This window comes from Equus przewalskii, chromosome 10 (genome assembly GCF_037783145.1).
Source record: "Equus przewalskii isolate Varuska chromosome 10, EquPr2, whole genome shotgun sequence".
Taxonomy (NCBI): domain Eukaryota; kingdom Metazoa; phylum Chordata; class Mammalia; order Perissodactyla; family Equidae; genus Equus; species Equus przewalskii.
Window position 1 is genome coordinate 2,004,494 of NC_091840.1, and position 19,912 is coordinate 2,024,405.

A 19,912-nucleotide genomic window follows, 5' to 3' on the forward strand; every position below is an offset into this window, starting at 1 on the left:
GACGTAAGTGCGGTGCAGGCCGCTGGCCTCATTAGCAGGGTCTGGGAGGAGAGGGAGTGGTGTTGTATTTTTAAGATTTCCATTTATTCAAAGGAGCCCTGTGAAGGGCCAGGAGCAGCACAGGCATCCGGGGGGGATCCAGGGGTGGGGTGGAGAGTGCCAATCAGGCAGGGGCTATGGGGCCAGTGAGCGGCTCCCCAGGGATCACGCGACCTGGGGAGCAGGTAGGAGAGACACAGCCCCTGAGAAGTGGCCAGCCCAGGTTGGGGCCGAGGGGACTGGGGAAGAGCTGACGCCTTCCACTAGGGGCCCTGGATGTTCAGCTGTCCGAGCCCAGCGCCAAGCGCTCTGGCCAGGGCAGAGCCCCAGCCCGCCAGCACACGTGGCTGCCGCTTCTGTCGAGGAACAGCCGGCTTTCCTGACCTCATTTTCCCGGACGCCAACTCCTTGTGAGAGAAACCACAACTTCACCATGCAGATCCTGGAAATCTAGGCCAAGTGATGAGCTTCACCCCAAAGGGACGGGGAGAGGACACTGTCTCACCCCCACAGACCCAGGCCCAAGTGTGGAGGAGTGTTTGGATTCTCTGGAAGAGCGCAAAGGACAGAAAATGGCCTGGCCCTACACCTCTGATGACTTAGCAACAGGCTGCTGGAAATGGCCCCGAGCCTGTCCCACCATGGCCAGTGCTGCTCCTCGTGTCCTGCCCTCTGCCGCCTCTGCCTGCTCCTTGCTGAGTGGGTGCTATGGTGACGGCGCTATAGAAACCCCCCGCTGACAGCATTTAAGACCCACGGAATGCTCCCACTTAGTCACCCTGGGCTGAACAGCCCTGTAATCCGGGGAGACAAAAGTGATCGGAACATATGTCTCCTCTTCTCTCCAAAGCCAGCCAGTGACTCAGAGGGGGGAGGGGCGTTCCAGAACAACGCGAGCGGTTTGCTTTACCTCATCTGATACGGCTGCTGTGGCTGTCTCACGTTTCTCAAAAACCTAACACTGCCCCTTTGTGTCCCTGCAGGTTGTGAATGCGAGCGTGATCTGTGGCCCTTAGCTGCTGGTAACTACTACTACAAGGAGGTGACGGGGGAGCCCTATTAGCTCTTATGTACAGGAAGGGGACAGCAAGAATCTGATGCCCCTTACTTGCATTCAGGCACTGGGGACCTGCTGGCTGTGGCTGGTGGCGTCCCTGGACCCCGCTGACCAGGCCTGCGCCCCACTCCCTGGTCTGATGGGCCCGGCACCCAGGCCAAGAACAGGAAGGCCAGTCTGGGGTCAGCGAGGGAGGCCTCAAGCTGCTGGGTCACGGCGTGGCAGGGCCATGGCAGTGGTTCAGCGGATTGGAGGGCCCTTAAAATCTCAGTTAAACACGAGAGCTCTGGAGAGAGTTGAGGCTGGGCTGAGCAGCCAGCAACAGCACCATCCAGCCCATGGGCCAGGAGGCGGAAGAGCCGGCCAGTCACCTCTACAAGGACTTGTTGTGGGAACGTCCTCAGGAAGTAAGTTGGCGCCTCTCTGGCAGGTGTTAGGGACCCACGAGCCCCGGGGTCCCATTTTCCTGGGAAAGGGCCCACAGCAGTCATCAGATTGGCAAGGAGTCCACAACTGACAGATCCCATTGCCCATACCCTGGCCCCACACACTCACGTGCCGGCACTCAGGATGGACGTGCTGGGGGTGTGTGCCCACAGCATCCCCATGTCCAGGCTTCATGGGCCTGAAAGCGAGCGTGGGGCCACTTTTGTCCACACCAGTGGGCTGGACATGCTGACAGAGGCTTGAGGCTCACACCCCAATGTGTCCCCAAGACTCAAGGGGAGGGGTCTTAGCAAACCATGGGCATACTAGAGTGGACGCCTTGGGTGGCTGCCAGGGAGCACACCACCCCCGAGGATGAGGATCCACACTGTCCAGGCCTGGGGTCTGCTCTGCTCCTCCGCGACCTGGGGAGGGCCTGGGCTCTAGCGCTGCTTTGCTGAGCGACCTCTGCCAAGCAGTCAGGAAACCCTCCAGGTCTCAGTTTCCTCACCTGGGACCCAGAGGAGCTGAAGCCCCGCCCTCTCTCAGCCACAGCTTCTGCAGGTGCGAAATTCACACCCAATTTCCAAAACTTAGTGGGAAAAGAATGTTAAATACCTCACTAATGGTTTTTACAACGTGTCGAGATAACATTCTAAATCTATTTGGCTAAATAAGATCTACCAGAACCAACTTCACCTGTCTCTTTCGTTTTTAATGTGGCCACTTCTATGTGCGAAAGGACAAGAGTGGTGTGCCAACACTGCCCTCGAAAGCCTCTCCCTGCTCCAACAGCAGAAGATGCTCCAGTCACTCACTCAAGCTCTGTCTGAGTGGGCGCCCAGGTCGGCAGCCTGCCAGCCGCTCAATCTGGCAGTGGAGGGGTGGAGGGGGACCCAGGGTGCGGGGAGCTAAGATGGCCCAAGTAGCTCAGTCCTGAGGGTCAGAGGAGGAGGGTGTCCTTCCTGGCTGCCTGTCCCATGGGGCAGAGTCCCCCCCGGGGGACCCTGAGCATCCGATGCAAGCTCTGGACACAGAGGCCCTAAGAGGGCGCAGTGCCTCTGCTTTCTCTCACTTGCTTCCGCCAGTGAGGACCCCTAACTGACTTTACTCCAAGGAAAGAAAACGCCGCACCACTGCGACAGGCAGCTTGTCCACAGACCACCTCTCGTGCTGCAGCTTACACTGAGAATGGCGGACGCAGAAAGGGCTGAAACCACCAGTGCGCATCACACTCCACGCAGTAATGGGACCAGCCTCTGCCATGATCTTTTCTGAAGATCTAAATTATGGTTATTTTGTTTTTGCTTTGTTAATTACACATCCCCTTAAATAGAATGAATCTCTCCCCTTTCTCAGACCGCAATCTGGATAAGTGCGCCTTCCAGAACAAGCAAACGCAGCAAGGGGGCACAAACTGACTGAGGGCCACAGAACCACCTGATCGGGTCAGCACCAGGCCCCAAATGAAACCTGCGTGTGGCCACTACGGAGCCCCGCCTCATGGCCTTCTGAGGCAGGAGCTCGGCCAGCCCCCACACCCATGAATACTGGAGAACCACCCTCCCCTGCAACCAGCCAGCTGTGGCTGCATGCTCCTCCTCCCACGGCCGGCATCTCAGAGAGGGAACCAGGAAGGTGGATCTGGGCCGGAACTGGGTGCTCCCTTGCAGCTCCGCGCCTCCTCGCAACCTCGGCCCCCAGGGGAAGCGGAAGGGGGTCAGGCCCTCTGCCTCCTCAACCGCACGACCCTGCCTGGCTCAGCAGCTGCAAGTGCTGAGCCACCCGAGAAGCCCAGGTGCTGGGCCTACAGGGACATTCTGGACCTTGGCCTCTGCACTCAGGCCAGCAGGCTTGGCCCACACCCAGGGTGACTGAGCAGGGGCCTGGTCCTCCCCCCCCACACACATTCATCTGTTTTTTCTTCCTAGGAGCTCAACCCTTCCTTCCAGGCCCCAACACTGCTTGGGGTTCAGTGGCCCCTGCCAGCTCTCAGAGCCTATACGCGGGTCAGGAAGGACACTCTACTTCCCCATGACCCAGTTCGCCACACACCCAACGCACAGGCCCAAGACTCGCAGGACTGCTGGACTTCCCAACAGTCACGACGGCCCTCGGAGGGTGACGGCTGCTGCCTGAGTTCAGTCTTGTTCTAACCAGGCCTGGGTTTGGGGTGGGGCCATGGGGCCAAATGGAGCAAAAAAAGAGAAGTCCTACCTGAGTCCCACATGACCTACAGAAGGGAGAATGTGCACCCGGAACTGGACCGGCTCCACCAGCACTGCTCCTGAAAATGTTTCTGCCCAGAACAGGAGCTCTCAGCACCAGCCACACCCAGCCCAGACCCTTCGGTCAGAAACCCTGGGGACCACCGGCTGGCCGGCAGGACTGGCTGCCCATCAGAGTCACCTGGAAGCTTTGAGAACCCTGATGGTCAGGCTGCAGCACAGCCACTCACACCCACATGCCTGGGAAAGAGGACACAGGCCCAGGCTGCGGAGACAGGCTCGCCAGATGAGGCCTGTAACCACACCCTGCTGGACACATGGCACGTCCTCCACCGACTACGTCCACCACAGCCTCTCCACACAGACGGGCCCTTCCATCAGTGCCTGGCCCGGTGACATGGCAATGGCTGGAGGTTTGGGGAGTGACCTCGGCTGGGAGGGCAGCGCTTGGTGCCTTCTCTGCTTCTAGATAGGACTCTCCGTCCTAGTTAGCGCCCCAAATGCCTCTAAGCGCCTGTTCCGTGACCCACAATTAAAATCAATTTTCTCCATGGAAATCCCAAAACACAGTCTCAATTATCAGCAGCTCCTGAAAACGGCCAGCCTTGACCCAGTCCCACTCATGGGGAACCCATCACAGACAGACAGATGGAATGCTCTGATCAACTGACCACCTTCCTCCACTCCTGCCCCCTGTGCCACCCCATGGGCAGTGACCACCACTCCAGGTACAGCCTGTCCTCAGTGCAGATTGGGTCACTGGCCTGGCTATGAGGCCCAGGTGGACGAGGCTCCGGCAGTGCCTGGCAGCAGAGTCCACGGGGGAGGGCAGAGCAGGTGGGCGCCCTCTGCCAGGTCAGCACCCTGAAGGGCGTGCAGCTGTCCCCGATGAGCTCTGAGGGTCGATCCCCTGCCCGGCAGACTCCTGGAAAGCCTCCCCACCTTCCCCGGCGAGTGTTCTAGACACATGAAGCTGAAGTGCGGATGGGGGAACGCGTGGGCTGGGGGCTCCAGGAGGCACACAGTGATCCCAAGATTGACTCTCATGGAAGACTATCCATGTCTCAGGAGCACTGAGGAAACGCATGCCTGAAGCCACACGTCAGAGCCTCTCGCCACAGCATCCACACCTGGAGAGCAGAGCGGTGTGGGCTCGGGTGGTCTGGGCATGCCACCTTCTCCTCCACCAAGAGGAGCCTCCAGTGGCAGCTCGTGTCAGAACAGGGGCTTCATTACAGCTTGAGGACCCCCAAGCACAGCCCCTGCGCCAGCCGTGGGATCCAGAACCTACCTCCACCTGCAGGCACTGCCCACAGGGCTGCACATGGTGATGCCCCCCAGAGAGGGCACCTGCAGAGTGCGAGGCACCCCGGGCACAAATGTCTCCAAAGGAGCAGGGAAAGGCCACGGGCCGTGCCTGACACTTCCCCTGGAGGGACTCACAGTCCAGGTCACTCCCGCCTCCTGGGGTTGTTGCCCACCTCGTGGTCGGCTCAAGGACACAGGCCCAGGAACCCAAACGTCAGAATCCTGCTCCCACCCTGGTGACAATGCAGAGGCACATCAGCCTCTGCCAGCTCTTCTCCAGGGTTGGGGGACAACCGCGAAAGTCCCCAGCATACCACCAGGGGCGCACACAGCTCCGTGACCACCGGGACCTCAGTGGAGCCTTCACACTCCAAGGCAAAACCCCCTTCCTTCTAGCTGCGAGATCGGCTCAGTGTACCCGCAGGGCCTTTCCCTCAGAGGGAAACGGAAGGGAGGTGAGGCACTGCCACATCGAAAGGTCCTCAGGACCCTCCCAGCCCCCAGCAACCACACCTTGAAGCAGTAAGACACTGGCTGCTGGCCAGGTTTACAAAGGCTCTGAGAACCACAGGAACAGCCCCTGGTGCCGAGGAGCCCTCAGCTGCCCAGGCAGGCTGCGTATCTCACCCGGACAAGCAGTCGGCCTGCCTCCTGCCAGCTTATAGCGCTGGCCCCATGGGCAGCCACACACCAAGTACCCCATCCTCCCAGCACAGACATGGGATGAAGGACTCTGAGGGCGCCCAAGCCGGGCCTCCTGGGGTTCTACACCACGGCGGAGCAAAAAACACACTGGTTGGACCGGTCCCCGGCTTCCCAGCCTCAGAAGAGTGACTGAAATGGCTGAGCCCACGCTGGCTGTCACAGTGTAACCCACCTGTGCCGTGCGCCAAAGGGGACACACGTGGGACACAGGACCAGACTCCCCAGAAGGAAGTGACTTATTCGGGGGAAGTCATCATAATAAAGCCTCAGATGGTTAAGGGTAAAACAGAAAGTAAGCATATGTGGGAAAGCAGAAGACAGAGGGGAGGGCCTGAGGAGAGGAGCTGAGCGAACGCACAGGACGGGGAGGGGCCACCCCGCTGTGGCTGCGTGCGGGCCCCGGGGCCCTTCCCATCTGTGCTCGGAGCAGGGAGAAGGTGGAAGGACCCCGCCTCACAAACAGGGAACCTGAGGCTGGGAGAGGATCTGGAGCTCACCAGGCCCACTGGGCTGCGAGGGGCACAGCCAGACTACCAAGGCCTCACCGCGGTGCCCAGGCAGGGGACCACACGACGGGTGAGGAGGAGCTGCCACAAGTTGTGGGAGGCCGTTCTGTGACAGCCCCAGGAGTGGGGAGCTGCCGCCCGGCAGGGGCAGAGACCAGGAGGTGCCCGGGCCTTGCTGGGGGTCAGTGAGGCTGTGCTGAGGAGGCAGGAGGCAGGGCACAAGGGAGCCTCAGCAGCGGGGTGACTCTCTGACACAGAGAGAAAGGTCAGTGTCGGATATCTCCCAGGTGAGGCCCAAAGAGGCCAGGTTGGACGTGAGTGGCCTCACCAAGCTAGGGAACTGCCAGAAGGCCCTCCACAAGGAGAAGAGGACTTCGAACTCCCCGTACGGAAAGAGCAGGGGTTGAGGGCCTGTGCCATGTCCCCCTCCAGCCCTGCATGGCTGATGGAGCAAATCCCACCTTCCAGGATCTGCAGGCCCAGGGTCCAGAGCAAAGCGGCAAGCAAAGGGTGGACGGTCAGGGCTCTGCTGAAGAGAGAGGGTTCGCAGTGGGCAGAGCAGAGTGGGTGACTGGGAACCAGACGCAGCAGTCTCGATGACTCAGCGGAGACGGGATCTGAGGCCTGTGTGGCTCTGTATCGTGTGGGAGTGAATACCATTGATGCCACCAGCCCACATGGTCCGACCTCCATCCACCCTCCATCGGCCCTCCACCCTCTCTGCCCTTTCCTCAGCTGTAAGGTGTGCTGGCCATGACCTCTACCCTTCAGCTGCAGACCCTTTCGACGGCTCCCAGCAAGCTGGTCACAGCAGGGCCAGCTGGTCCAGGGAGAGGGCCCTGCTCAGGACAGAGCCCCCAAGTTTGCAGCTGTACAAGAAAAGGAAGCACCAACACTAACAGTAAAGAGGAATGACACGCTGACATGCTACAAGGTGGATGAACCTTGAAAACATGCGGAGGGCGAGAAGCCACGTACTGTGCGGCTGTGTTCACGTGAGATGTCCCGAACAGCGAAATTCACGGAAAAGCAAAGTAGACCAGTGATTGCGGGAGAGGTGGGGTGGCAGCAGACAGGAGTGACTGCTGACAGGTGCGGGCTTTCTTTTTGGGGTGCCAAAAATTTTCTAAAATGGATTGTGGTGACGGGTGCACAATGCTGTGAACGTCCTCAAAACCACTGGGCTGTGCACTTTAAATGGGCGAACTGCACGGAATGTGAACTATATCTCAATAAAGCAACACCAACAAAAGCACCTGGAGAAGAGAAAGGTGCGCAGGCTCCCGGCCGCTCCTGGCAGGCGGCTGAACCCTGGACAAGCCCATCTCAGTGTCCCACCACCCAGCCGCCCAAGCAGCCCTAGGGGGTCCCCTTCAGAACAGCGGGAATGCAACTACAGCTGCGCTGAGATGCTACTGCCCTCCCAGGCAGCAGGGGTGCTGGTCGCGGGCCAAGGCTTTCAGGACAAAACGCATCAAGGCGGGGACAGGAAAGCAGACAGCCATCACTGCGGGTGCTTCTCCTTCTCTGTCTCACGACCCCCTACGGGGCTCCTTCAGGGAAATGACTCAAGGAAGGCTCGCTGCAGCAGCATCGGGCAGCGCTGCGAAGGCCTTCGGGGCCCACGCGGGTTACGACTGTCACTGAAGACATCTCAGCGAGACCGCACTGAGGAAGGCAGGAGTTGTGTTCCTGCCACTCTGTAAGAAACCACACGAGGAGGAGGCTGCAGGGAGCTGCCACGACAGTGCCACGTGAGGATGACAGGGACTTCCCACTGCCACGTGGCTGCTTTCACACAGGGGTTCCGACTCTCACCTGCCGTTGCCCAGTCCGTCCTCTCCCCCCGTGACCCACACGCGCAGAGGGGCGCGGGTAAGGGCGGTTGGGACTGGGTGGGCCTGCTCATCTGCATCATGCTCAAGCAGGGAGTGCGGTGTGTGCTCCACAGGCAAGAACAGCCTCTCAGTCCGGGGCTGAGGCCAGACAGGGAACACTGTCCCGGCTCCACGGGGACACGTGTGTGCATGTGTGTACACACACGAGCCACACACACACAGGCCCAGCAGGTGATGGACAGGGGTGTGGGGCATTCCTCAAAGCTTGCCAACCTGCCAACTCGCAGGAAGGATGGGGCTTGGGGAGGCAAGCAGGCACCCCAAGTGCCCTCGAAGCTCCCACTCCTGACCAGCAGGCAGGAAGCCGTTTTCGCCCTGTTTCCTTACAGACACCTGGGTGTCCTGTTCTGGTTTTCCTTCTTATCTGAGTTACATAAGATCTGAGAGAGCGGGTGAGGGTGTTTTGGGCCTAATCTGTGTCAACTAGCCAGGGAGCTCTGTTGAATCAGTTGTTTTGGGGCCAGACCCATCACAGGCCATGCTGTCCTAAATCCTCACCCGACTCAGCACATGATGCCTGCAGCGCTGGGCACGATGTGAGAGAACCCACACGAGGGCTGGCCCCTCCCGTGACCCCCAGTGCCATCTGCCTCTCACTGCAAGGCTGCTGACCTGCCTGACCGGCTGGCGTCTGCCTGCTCACAGGCTCTGGGCCCAGTCTCGGGGCAGAGCAATGACAAGTGGATTAGAGTAACGGTCTGGGGTCTCTCTTCAAGGCGGGATCCAGAGGGACAGGTGAGTCTCTGCTCCTTTGGCAGAGAGCCTCCCAGCACCCCACCAAGGCTGCGACACCAAAGCAGGGGACTGGAGAACTGCGCTGGCCACCCTGCCTCCTCTGGACGTTGGGGCCCTCGCCACCCCGGCATCTACCAGCAGAGCAGAGCCTGGCTCTGCCCAACACCGTCAAAAGGGCCGACCTCAGTGCTGCAGACGGAGGGAGTGCTCTCCCTTCACTGCTTGCTGAAGGCACGAGAAGTCCCCACGCACTGGAAGAGTCACCACAGGTGCCCCCACGTGTCCCCCAGCTAGAGCCCCGCCCTGGCGCCTGGGCCGGGTCCCACCTGCAGCTCCTTGTCCGAGTACTTCTGGGGGTTTTTGCTCCCTTGGCTCTTCTTGCGCAGCTTCTTCAGCTCGGCCTGGCACTTGTCTAGCGCATCGCCTTTGCTCCTCTGCTCCGTCTGGTATTTCTTCAGTGCAGCCTGAGGGTCAAAGGACAGACCAGCAGAGGCTGATGAGCTGATGTGCCCGTCCAAGCTCTCCCTATGGTGGCAGTGGCCCAAGCCCCACAGGACCGCAGGAAACACCTGGCTGCAAATGCGAGCGGGGGCACACGGAGGCCTCAGCCCCCTTGCTCCTGGCTGTCCCCTGCTCCCCAGAGATGAAAACGGGGCCTGGGGGGCTGGCCCCGTGGCCAAGTGGTTAAGTTCGCGTGCTCCGCTGCAGGCAGCCCAGTGTTTCGTTGGTTCAAATCCTGGGCGCGGACATGGCACTGCTCATCAAACCATGCTGAGGCAGCATCCCACATGCCACAACTAGAAGGGACCCACAACGAAGAAAATACAACTATGTACTGGGGGGCTTTGGGGAGAAAAAGGAAAAAATAAAATCTTAAAAAAAAAAAAAAAAAAAAGGGGGCCTGGGAAAGCCAGCTGAGCCTTGCTTTCCCATCCCAGCAGCAGTCAGATGTGCCTCATATGAATTCGTGTGATAAACACCAACAGACCCCTTCCACTCCCTCTTCCCGTCAGCTGGCTGGGAGAGGCGAAGGTCAAGGACAGGGGCACGAAGAATTTGATGAAACTACAACAGGTCAGAGAAGGCATGTGTGTGGGTTCCACCGGGTGGCAACATCACTTCATCATCTCTACTAAAAGCAACTGAGAGGGGGGACAGCGAAAGCAGGCACGCGGGGCATCCGACGTGACGGTTCACCCACAGGACTGCACGCAGTCTCAAAGGACAGAAGTGTCAGGGCCCCAGGGCGCACACTGGATGGGAAGCTCATAGGAAGCTGAAAACCCTTCAGACAGAGGGAAGGGTTTAAACACAGTCGCCAGAGCCAGAGCAGGGCGAGGAGATCCAGTAGGCGCGAGCTGGGACTACTTACACTCAGGTACCTGGAGTCCAGCTCCACCTTCTGCTCCAGCTGTGTGAGCAGCTCGTTGTGAAAGGACTTCAGCTGGACAGAGAGAGAACACATATCAGCAGTCAGCCCAATGCGCAGGCCTGGGAGCAGGAGGCGCGTCAGGGGAAGGTGGGCAGGAGCTGCCACAGGGAGAGGCAGGGGATCACCATGGCGCCTTGGACACTGGGCACGTCAGTGTGAAAGAGGAGCCCGTCTGATCCCTGGGCCGGTGACCCTGCATGGACAGGTGGGCCCCGTGGAGCCAGGAGGCTCTGGGAGTGCTGCACAGAATTCTGGAATGTCAGACCACCTCGGTCTTCGACAGACTTAGAGGCTCCATTTCCCATGAGGAAAACAGACACAGCCTCCTCACTGTCCCCACTCTGCCCTCCTCCGCTGGGGAGTTACTCAGGCACAAGGTGACACGAGCTGTGGACTTGAACGTGAAGTGGGAGGGACCTGAGGGACCTCTCACTTTAGACTGCCTAGGTCCAGGCTGGTCCTATAATCAGGCCCTCATGTGCTCCCCGGGACCTGCCACCCAGTGTCTCCATCTGGCCCCGCAGCCAGCTGAGTGTGAGACCCCAACTGGCCCATGTCCTTTCCTCCCAAGTCCCTCTGTCCATCCTCAGCCCCTATGGTGAGTCACCACCCTGGTATGTGACTTTTGTTCTGAGCCCAGGCTGTGTCCTCACATTTTTTAGTGTGGCCACGTGACGGAGCAATGTTCCCAAGTGGATGCCCTGGCAAAGCACGCAGATGGCTCTCCCCTCACCTCTGATGGTGCCTGCCCACCTGCATTTGCCTGTTCCTCCCCGGGGGCCCCCACCGGAAAGCTGGGACTCACCATTTCCTCCAACTGATTTTGAATCTGCCTGTGGACTTCGGCCATCTGGAAGAGAACATCTCCTGGACAGCAGGAAAGAAAAGAGAAGGAGAAGAAAGTTAAATACTCCTAACACTGTGCCTGCCACCCTGACCCATGGCTGAAGATCAGGATTGGGCACCAGCAGGCCAGGCACCGGGGGCTGCCACAGTCTGGACCGTAGGAGGCTTGCACCCAGCGAGGCCCCGTGACCGGCAGGCAGAGGTGCACTAGGGGCGGGGGAGAGGGGTGCTGCTTCTGGTGACGCCCCCAAGAGGAAACAGAAAATTCCAGAATGACAAGGGACATTGGACCTCAAACGCATGATACCTTGGTGTCTTTTGGGGTGGCCAGGTGGGGGTCCTCAGGTGTCTGCATCAGAGTTCATGTTCATGACAAAGCAAAACGACAGAAAGAGCCCATGTCTGCATGTCGAGAGCCCGTGTGTGAGCCCATGAGTGCACATGCATATTTATAACACGTCTAGCTCTCGCTCACAGATGCCAACAACCACCAGCCCTCCTGGTCTGGGAGCAGGTGACACCAGAGTGAATAAACCTCCTTCAGGACATGTAGGTGCATAAGCCTGTGCGACTCCTGGGGAGGCGGGAGAGCAGGCTCGTCCCCCAGGTCGCACCCCTGAGTTACAGAACAAAGGGGAGACCTGACCAGCTGCGGGCCCCACGGTGCTCCTGGGAGCAGAGTTCGGCTCTAAACCCCAGGGAGTGAGGAGCCTGAGGGGGCCGGTTCCCTAGAATTGCATGGCCATCAGCTGGCTCATCAGGCAGCCAAATCTGTGCACTAAGGCCTAGCTAATGCCACCGAGGGCCTCTGGGGACACATGGAACACTGGGTACAGCTCTCCAAGCATTTCTCCAAAGCAGGGACACTTCAGGGACACTGGCATTTCCTTGGCGCACTCGCAAGAGGCAGATTAAGAAATCAGAGTGTGACAACACAAAGATGCAGGCTGTCACCCTGAGGCCATTTCCAGCCAGGACATCAAGGAGCATGGGTCCGCAGAGGGAGGGGCTGGAATGGGCGGTCCAGGCCGCGTTCACTCCATCGCAGGTATCTGAGGAGCGGCTATCTTCTGCGGCAGGTGCTGACCACATGCTGCAGACAAATGGAGCAGTAGGCCCGTCCCTGCCCTCCACAGTGTTACTTTCTGACAAACCTTGACCTCAGGGTGCTGCCTTTCCCTGGACAGCCCCCTCCTGCTCATGGCTGGGACGCCTGGGGGTCACACAACCCAGAGGGTCCTTTCAGGGACAGCTATGAGGAGCACCCCTGGCCCCGAACAAGGCCGGCCAGAAACCAGAACAAGTGCCTATGGACCCCAGGAGACCCTAATAGGATGACGCTGCCCTCCAAGACCATGGTCACCAGCCACGCAGATAGTCCCCTGCCCGGAGTCACTTTCCCTCCCTGAAGCAGGGCTGGGCTCCAGGGGAGGGCAGCTTCTCCTGGTCACCTGGCCGTTCCAGGAGCTGCTGGTGCTGCCCTAGCCCTGACGACGAGAGGGGGAGCTGAGCACTGACCGTGAGCAGGAGCCTCATGGACGCATCTCCTTTACCCGGCACAGCCCAGGGGTCCACCAGCTCACACCCCAAGTGGGCAGGCTAGGCTGCCCGAGGCCAGGGGGCTGGCAAGTGTCATGGAGCCAGACTCCCTGCTGCAGGGCCCAGAGCTGTATCTCCCACGATCACTCTCTGTTGTCAGAGCGACACATGAGAGCCACTGCGAATGCTGTCTGGGCGCCTCACACGCTGCCTGAGTTCTGAGTGACTCTGGCTCTCAGTGCGCTGCTGGGCCAGGCTCCCAAGAGCCTGGGCTTCACCTTAGACACACAAATTACGTCCAGGGAGGAGAAGAAAGGGATGTGAGCGCTTCCCAGGGAGCCCAGCGAGTCGCCCAGCAGCTTTGACCAGGCCATCATGTGCCACGGGACTTGTGTCCTATCACAGGCCATGCAAGGCCTGATCACATCCCTCCTCAGCCATGGAGGGAAGACGACGGTATCCTGGGCTCACCCAGTGTGCGCTGAACATCCACCCTACTCCCTCTGCCCAACTGGTGCAGAGACCCCCTCCTGGGCGGGGCCTGCCATGAGAGCAAGCACAGACCCCTGGGGGCCAGGGTGGCAGGGAAGAACTAAAAGGCCCCGCCTGGCACCAAGCTGCTTGTAGCTGTGACAGAAAAAGCAAAGACACCCACACCTCAGTCTGAGGCTGCTGTGCTGCGAAGGGTCGCTCAGCAGGAAGGGCTAGTGCCACGCTGAGCATGAGTGTGTGTGCACACGCATGTGTGGGTGAGCATGCGTGCAGGTGTTTGAGTGCACAGTGTAGGACTGTGAGTGTGCATGGGTGTGAGTGCACAATGCATGAGTGTGGGTGCGAGTGTGTGTGGCTGTCAGTGAGAGCAGGTGTGTGGGTGTGCTGAGTGTACACATGTGGCCATGAGAGTGTGTGTGTGAGCCTGAGTCTCCCTTCAGTCTTCCAGCAGCTCTGGGGTGCCACCATCCCCCCATGGACACACATGGCTTTGGAAAGCCAAGTAGCCGGGTCATGACACGTGGCTTACAGGGACCGGAGACTGGGTCACACCAGGTCTGTCTCCAGGACCGTGCTCGTCCACAAGCTGGGAGAGGGAGAAGGGGGAACATCCATGAGCAGGTGCAGACCCCAGGAGCACAAGTCCTCTAATTCCATGTGGTAAACATCTACGCCGCAGCGTGCCAGCACCTCCACAGATGCCAGCGCCAAAATCACAGCACAGGCGATGCCCACTGGGGCCGAGAGTCCCCGGAAATTACTTCCACCCCAGCTCCAAATACTGGCCAGATGAGGGCCTGATGCTGCTGTAGGGTGTGGTGGGGCGTCACCTGGGAACAAGAAGGCCCCACCTCTGCGTGGCTTCCTGTGGGTGGGATGGAGCCGTGACATGTGGTCAACCACACACTGATGGGGTGAGCTGAGGGTGACCAGCCCCAGCAGGAAAGGACACCAGTCTCACTTGGCTTCTCCTGGCTCTAACCCTACTCCTACCTCATCCCAACCTGAGGGGTTTGAGGTGTCAGGGAACAGGCCAAAGATGACGGAGGACAGAAGGTGGCATGAAAGAGCCTGGTCCCTATCTTTGGCTGAAAGGAAACTGCAGGGAAAAACACAAGTGGGCACTGCCCAGGGGACAGGCCAGGCTGCTGCCACCTGCCCTGCCTGGTACAGACCCACAGGGGACCTCCAGCTCCATCAGCACCCCTTGGGGGGCTGAGGCTTCTGGGCATCTCCTGCCGCCATTTATCGCCCCCAATCCGACCTGCATGGTCGGGAGCTGTCCTGCCGTCGAGAACAGCGCACACGGGAAATGGAGACCCACAGGTCCAACCTCTGGACACTTGAATGAGACTGAGAACGAAGAGGGCTTCACTCTGCCTCTGTGTGCTTTTCAGCATTCTGTAAATTTCCCAGGACAAACACCTACCACTCTGAGGTCCAGAAACCACCTGGGGTCTCACCTGTGTTCATGTGACTTTGGGGTCTTCCTTTGTCAGGAGCTCTAGGGAAGCTGGGCATCCAGAAATTGGCTAAACTGAGCCAAAGGGATGGCGGTGCCCAGACAGCAAGAGGTCTGGCCAGTGTCGGGGAGCAGCCTCAGTCGTCAGCCTTGCAGGCACCACCTCACACAGCACTCTCTGGCCCCACTGACCCTCAAGAGAGGCAGCAAGTTCATAAATAAGATGTGAAGTAAGTGGCGGTGGCGGTGGTCACGCACAGGCTGCCCTGCCGCCGAGACGGCTGGGCACCAGGAAAGTCTCCTCCCCGGGGCAGCGCCCATGCCGTCTGCCACACCCTTTAGGGCCTAGAATTGTAAGTTAACGTCAAGACTAAGTTGAAAACGTGTATCTCCTTAGAAGGCTGCATACAACTACTTCAAGGAGAACATTTGAAAACAAGAACAACAACAAACAGCAAATCCTTTAGAAAAGGAATTTCTGATGCCAAAAAAACTCTGTGAAGCTTCTCAAGGAATTCTGGCCACTGCACCAGCGTCTCCACCCAGCTGGAGCCCCAGCCCTCAGGGTGCCACCTGCCCCCCCAGGCTGACAGTCGTGTGGTCGGTGTGCAGCCAGCCAGGGGACGCACAGCCAAAGCTTGCACAGGGCTCTAAGCTGCAAGCCGGTGGCTGCACAAACCAGCCCACACAATGAATTTTAAGCATATTTTACAAGCAGGTGCAGGAAGGCATGTGCACATGGAACGTGCAAAGCGATGATATGAGCGTGTGCAAGCCCTCAGGCACTGGACGCTCCGAGCACTGCAGGGTGCACTGGGCAGGCTGCAGGGGATGGTCACTCCCACCACGGGGACAAGGCTGTGCCCCAAACTGGGCTCCCTGAACAACACTGGGAACCTCAGGCATCAGCAGTAACAGTCACCTGTCCTCTCATTCCTGTGTCCTTTCCAAGTCCTGGAAGGAGGGCTAGCGAAGGTTCTCGGAGCCAGAGAGCCAGCCGGAAGCATGCCTCATTCTTGGGCTCCATGGCCTTCCCACTCCTCCTCCCAGGCTCAAGGGACAGCAGGAGGCACGGACACCTTCCCAGGTACCTGGCCTCTCTGAGTGCAGAAGCCACAGGCCCCTGGGAATCCGGGTCCCAGGTCCACAGCACAGGTGGGCCCTCAAGTCGGACAACCAGGTTTAAGATAGCAGCTCAGACCCAGTCTTGCACATCAAACAGCCAGTGAGTTGGGATAACTCAGCACGGAGAGTCGCCACCTCACAGGACCTCCAGGGCTCAGACGAGCGTCGAGAGGGGGCGGCAGTGCAAGGGCAGCCCCTGCCACACCCGGGGCAAGTCAGTCAGCAAACCCTGGAGCCTGATGGTCAGGCCTCGGAGGAGGGACTGAGAGTGAGGAAGGGGTAAGGGCCATCAGGAGAAGGGAGAGGAGAGGACACAGGCACATGTGGGCACCATGAGGCTTCAACAGGTACAAAAGTGTGTCAAAAACATGGTGGCATCTGAACATGAGGCCACACCCTCTTCAACCCTCTCACCAAGTGTTTACTCTGCAGGTTAAGCAGCCAGGTCAGCGCTGAGTCATCTCCAGCTGCACACCCTTCAGCTCTTGAGTTTTAAAACTTCTGGTACTCTGTGACCTCTGACATGGCAGCCTCACATCTTCAGGTAAAGAGTGGAACTCAGTCCATGTGGCAACACCCATCCCCAGGGGACAAGCAGGGACAGGGCAGGCAGCACACACACACGTGCACACACACACAGAGACACATACGTATACACATGCACACATGCCAACACACACGCACATGCGTGCACACACAAACATGCACACAGACACACATGCATACATGCACACACGGGCAAACGTGCTTCCTCATGGACACATGGGGGATGCGCCAGGCATCTCCTTCCCACTCCAGCACAACCCATCATGGTGAGCGAAATGTGCAGGAAACGTGTGGCCGGACACAGGCCAGTTTTGTCTCGTACACTTAATACAGAACAATGGTGATACAGTCACTACCACCTTGGCTCTACATGACCAGCTGAGACCTGGGAGTTCGAGCATCATGTAGATGCATCCGTGTGCAGCTGCAGAGAGGCCAAGTGGCCTCGGGAGCGAGGCTGGGGCCCTTGTCCCCTAAGGTGGTGACCCAGCCCTAGGTGACAGGTGCAGAAGGGACTGATTCCTTCCAGCAGGGAGGAGTGGCACCCAGCCCTGGCATACCGCCCTCAGGAAGAACACAGCACTGGACCTGGGGTGGCTGGACAGGGAGCTGCTGGAGTCCAGGCCCTGTGTGTAGCCTGCCCCAACCCCTGCCCTGACAGGCAACTCCGTCTTAGAGCACATTCACAATGTGGAGCGACCACCACCCCTAGTTCCAGAATGTCCCATCACACTAAAGAGAAACCCCATCCCCATTAGCAGTCACTCCCTATTCCCTCCAGCTCCTGGCAACCAATATTTCACTTTCTGTCTCTATGGATTTGCCTGTTCTGGATGCTTCACATAAACAGAATCACATACATCCTTTTGTATCCGGCTTCTTTCACTGAGTGTGTTTCTGAGGTTCATCCATGTCGTAGCGTGTGCCAGCACATCTCCCTTTTACAGCTGAATGGTATTCCAGTGCAAGGGCAGACCACACTTTGTTTCTCCAGCCTTTCATCCATGGACACTGGCTGCTTCCACTTGGGGGCTATTACGAATAGTGTTGCTATGACCCCCAGCTCTCTTCAGGAAGCAGTTTTATTTTACAATGACCCTAAACTCTATTTGTATACGATCAGTCTTCACAATATGTGTTTTGAGGTTTTACCATCTGCTTTGAGAAAAACAGTCTGCAGGCCAGCAGACCCCGGGGAGCTGAGCAAACTGGGGGTCGCCCTGCCAGCACTATGACCTTTGGCGGGGGGGGGTCAGAGCCTCAGAACTCCAGAGTAGTGGGGCCCTCTCGAGGTCCCTCCTGATCCAGACGGAGCCCTCCACTGCTGGGAAGGAGCCAGAGCCAGTGGCCCCTCCCAGGTGGCCCCCACCAGCTCCATGGGGACGGCTCCTTGCCCCAGGCTAGTGTGAATCCCCCCGGAACAGAAAATAGGAATCCCATCAGCCAAGCTACCAATACTAATGGGAACTGACTCCGTAAGGAGGAGCCGCCACCCAGCAGCTCTGGTGACTCAGCATTCCTCCGGCAGAGCCCAGCAGGCAAGCACAGGGAGAGGGGCTGTTCCCAGGGGAGCCTCTGCCTGGCTGGCCCCCCAGCAGGCTGGCTTCTGCCAAACCTTGGGATCATGAGCTCTCAGAGGCAACACTAGGACTGAGTCGCTTCTGCTTCTCTTCCTTACACACTATATTTCACCACGGCTCAAAAAAAATCCCAACAAAGCCTGGAAAATGTGCACAGACCCTGGCAAGAACCTCGAGGCCAGGACAAGGGTGGAGAGGCCCGGCCAGCCCCACACAGAGGCTGGAACTGGCCAAGACAATCACCTGAGGACCGAAGGTAGCCACGGAGGAGGAGCAGGCGAAAGGATAGCAAAGATGTGAACCAATGCCTCCCCTCCGGCCCAAGCAATCCTGACTTGGGAGAAAAGGCAGAAACCAGAGCATGTGGGAGCGTGGCAATGCGCTCAGAATACACAGGGCACAACTGAAGACAAGGGGCGCTCAGATGGAGGAGGGCCACACAGGGAGGACAGCCAGGCAGGGCAAGCACTCGGCACAGGAGCGTGAGCTGGACCAAAGCTCAAAGGTGGGTCATTCAGAGGCAAAGGCACAGAGATGCTCTGGCTCAGAGCTCCAGGCAAGGTCAGGAGCATGGGAAGGCAGTGCCACGCTGCGACAGGGCCACGTCCTGGTGGCAGATGGCAGAGAAGGATGAGACACTCATCCCCGGGTGCTTCCAGAACTTCCAAAGACAACGCGGAGGAGCAGCAAATGGTGGAAGATGGCGAGACATCTTCAACCACTTTACACACGTTCAGGGATGTAGGACCACACAGATGACATCTCAGAACTAGAAAAACACAAATGTTTCCCCCAAACTGGGCTCTTTGGGAAAAGATAAGATTCCAGAAGACTAAAGAAAATTACATACACCAGATTTTTAAAAGTTACAGAATCTAGAAATCATAGGCTGGTATCCTGGTGCAAGAGCCATTACCCAGATCAAGGTGACAGCTCCGGGCCTGCAGCACCGGCTCATGTTCCACCCTCATGATGCTGACCGTTTAGGGAGCACCTCCGTGCCAGGGACCATTCCAGGCGAGAGGACTAACCAGGGGCCCTGCCTTCACGGCATCTGCACAGTCTCCTGGGAAAGGCAGGCAGATAAACAACGCACCAAGTGGAGGAAAGGAGGCAGAGTGAAGAGCAAGCAGGCCAGGCAAAATCAGGAAGGAGTCGGCCCAGACAATGGACCAGGAGGACACAGACCAGGGTACGGTGTGCTCACAGAAGACTGCGAAGGCCAATGAGGCTGGAAGCAGATGGGGAGGGGAGGAGAAGGAGATGGGAGATGGGGGCAAGAGCACAACCTGCTTCGGTGTTCACAGGATCCCTGTGGCCACCGTGTGGTGCAGAGACCATGGGGAGTGGGCCAGCGGCCCCTATCTTGTTGCTTCTCTGAGCCCTGGACCAGCACAGGTACAACAAACCCGCCTCCCACTTGAACTCAACAAGGCACTTGGCAGTCTCCCATGACAGTGAACGCTGGCGTGACAAGGACTCAAATGTGGCTGGAGGACGGTGTGGGTGTGGGTCTAAAGACAGTCCTCCAGCCACACTCAGAGATGTCCACCACTGGCCCCGGGTGAACGGGGTGGGAAGTGCTGGGAGATCGAAAGGGCTGTGACTCATGGCTTTGCCAAGTCTGTTCTTTTCTGTGGCTCAGAAGATGGAACACGTTCTCCGCCCAGCCCAAGCTTCCAAATCTGTCTATGAGAACAGCCGTTCACCCATCCCCCAGGCTCCTAGTTGTGAACATCTTGCCACATTTGCTTCAGCTCTTTTTCTGACATGTGTGTACACACACATAGGCATACTTGCTTTAGCTCTTTCTCTGACACGTACGTACACGTGCACATGCACACACTTTTTTGCTGAACCATTTGAGATTTGGTGACAAGCGTCATGACATGGCCCCCCAACACGTCCACTTGCATGCCGTAAGAGCAATGATCATCTGCTGCGTCAGCACACGGCCATCCTGACACTCAGAAAAGCGAGGACTGACA

At 58.5% G+C, this 19,912-nt stretch overlaps 1 protein-coding gene and 1 long non-coding RNA gene across 21 annotated transcripts in view; one reads left to right on the forward strand and one right to left on the reverse strand.

Moving 5' to 3' along the window:
• The window catches only part of BAIAP2 (BAR/IMD domain containing adaptor protein 2), a 75,995-nt gene that overhangs the window by 18,524 nt on the left and 37,559 nt on the right, over nucleotides 1-19,912 (reverse strand). For all 20 annotated transcript variants that reach the window (XR_011522809.1, XR_011522808.1, XR_011522805.1 and 17 more), the window contains exons 4-6: nucleotides 11,140-11,201; nucleotides 10,275-10,346; nucleotides 9,229-9,366 (exon numbers count right to left, since the gene is read on the reverse strand). Coding sequence is in view for 10 of the 20 variants with exons in the window: in XM_070559712.1 (XP_070415813.1) it covers nucleotides 9,229-9,366; nucleotides 10,275-10,346; nucleotides 11,140-11,201 (272 nt within the window). In the remaining 10 variants the exon portion in view is untranslated. The remainder of the gene's footprint in view (nucleotides 1-9,228; nucleotides 9,367-10,274; nucleotides 10,347-11,139; nucleotides 11,202-19,912) is intronic.
• LOC139073799 (uncharacterized) lies at nucleotides 2,635-4,315 on the forward strand. The gene is made up of 2 exons (XR_011522813.1): nucleotides 2,635-2,765; nucleotides 2,882-4,315. It is a non-coding gene; the product is annotated as an uncharacterized lncRNA (long non-coding RNA).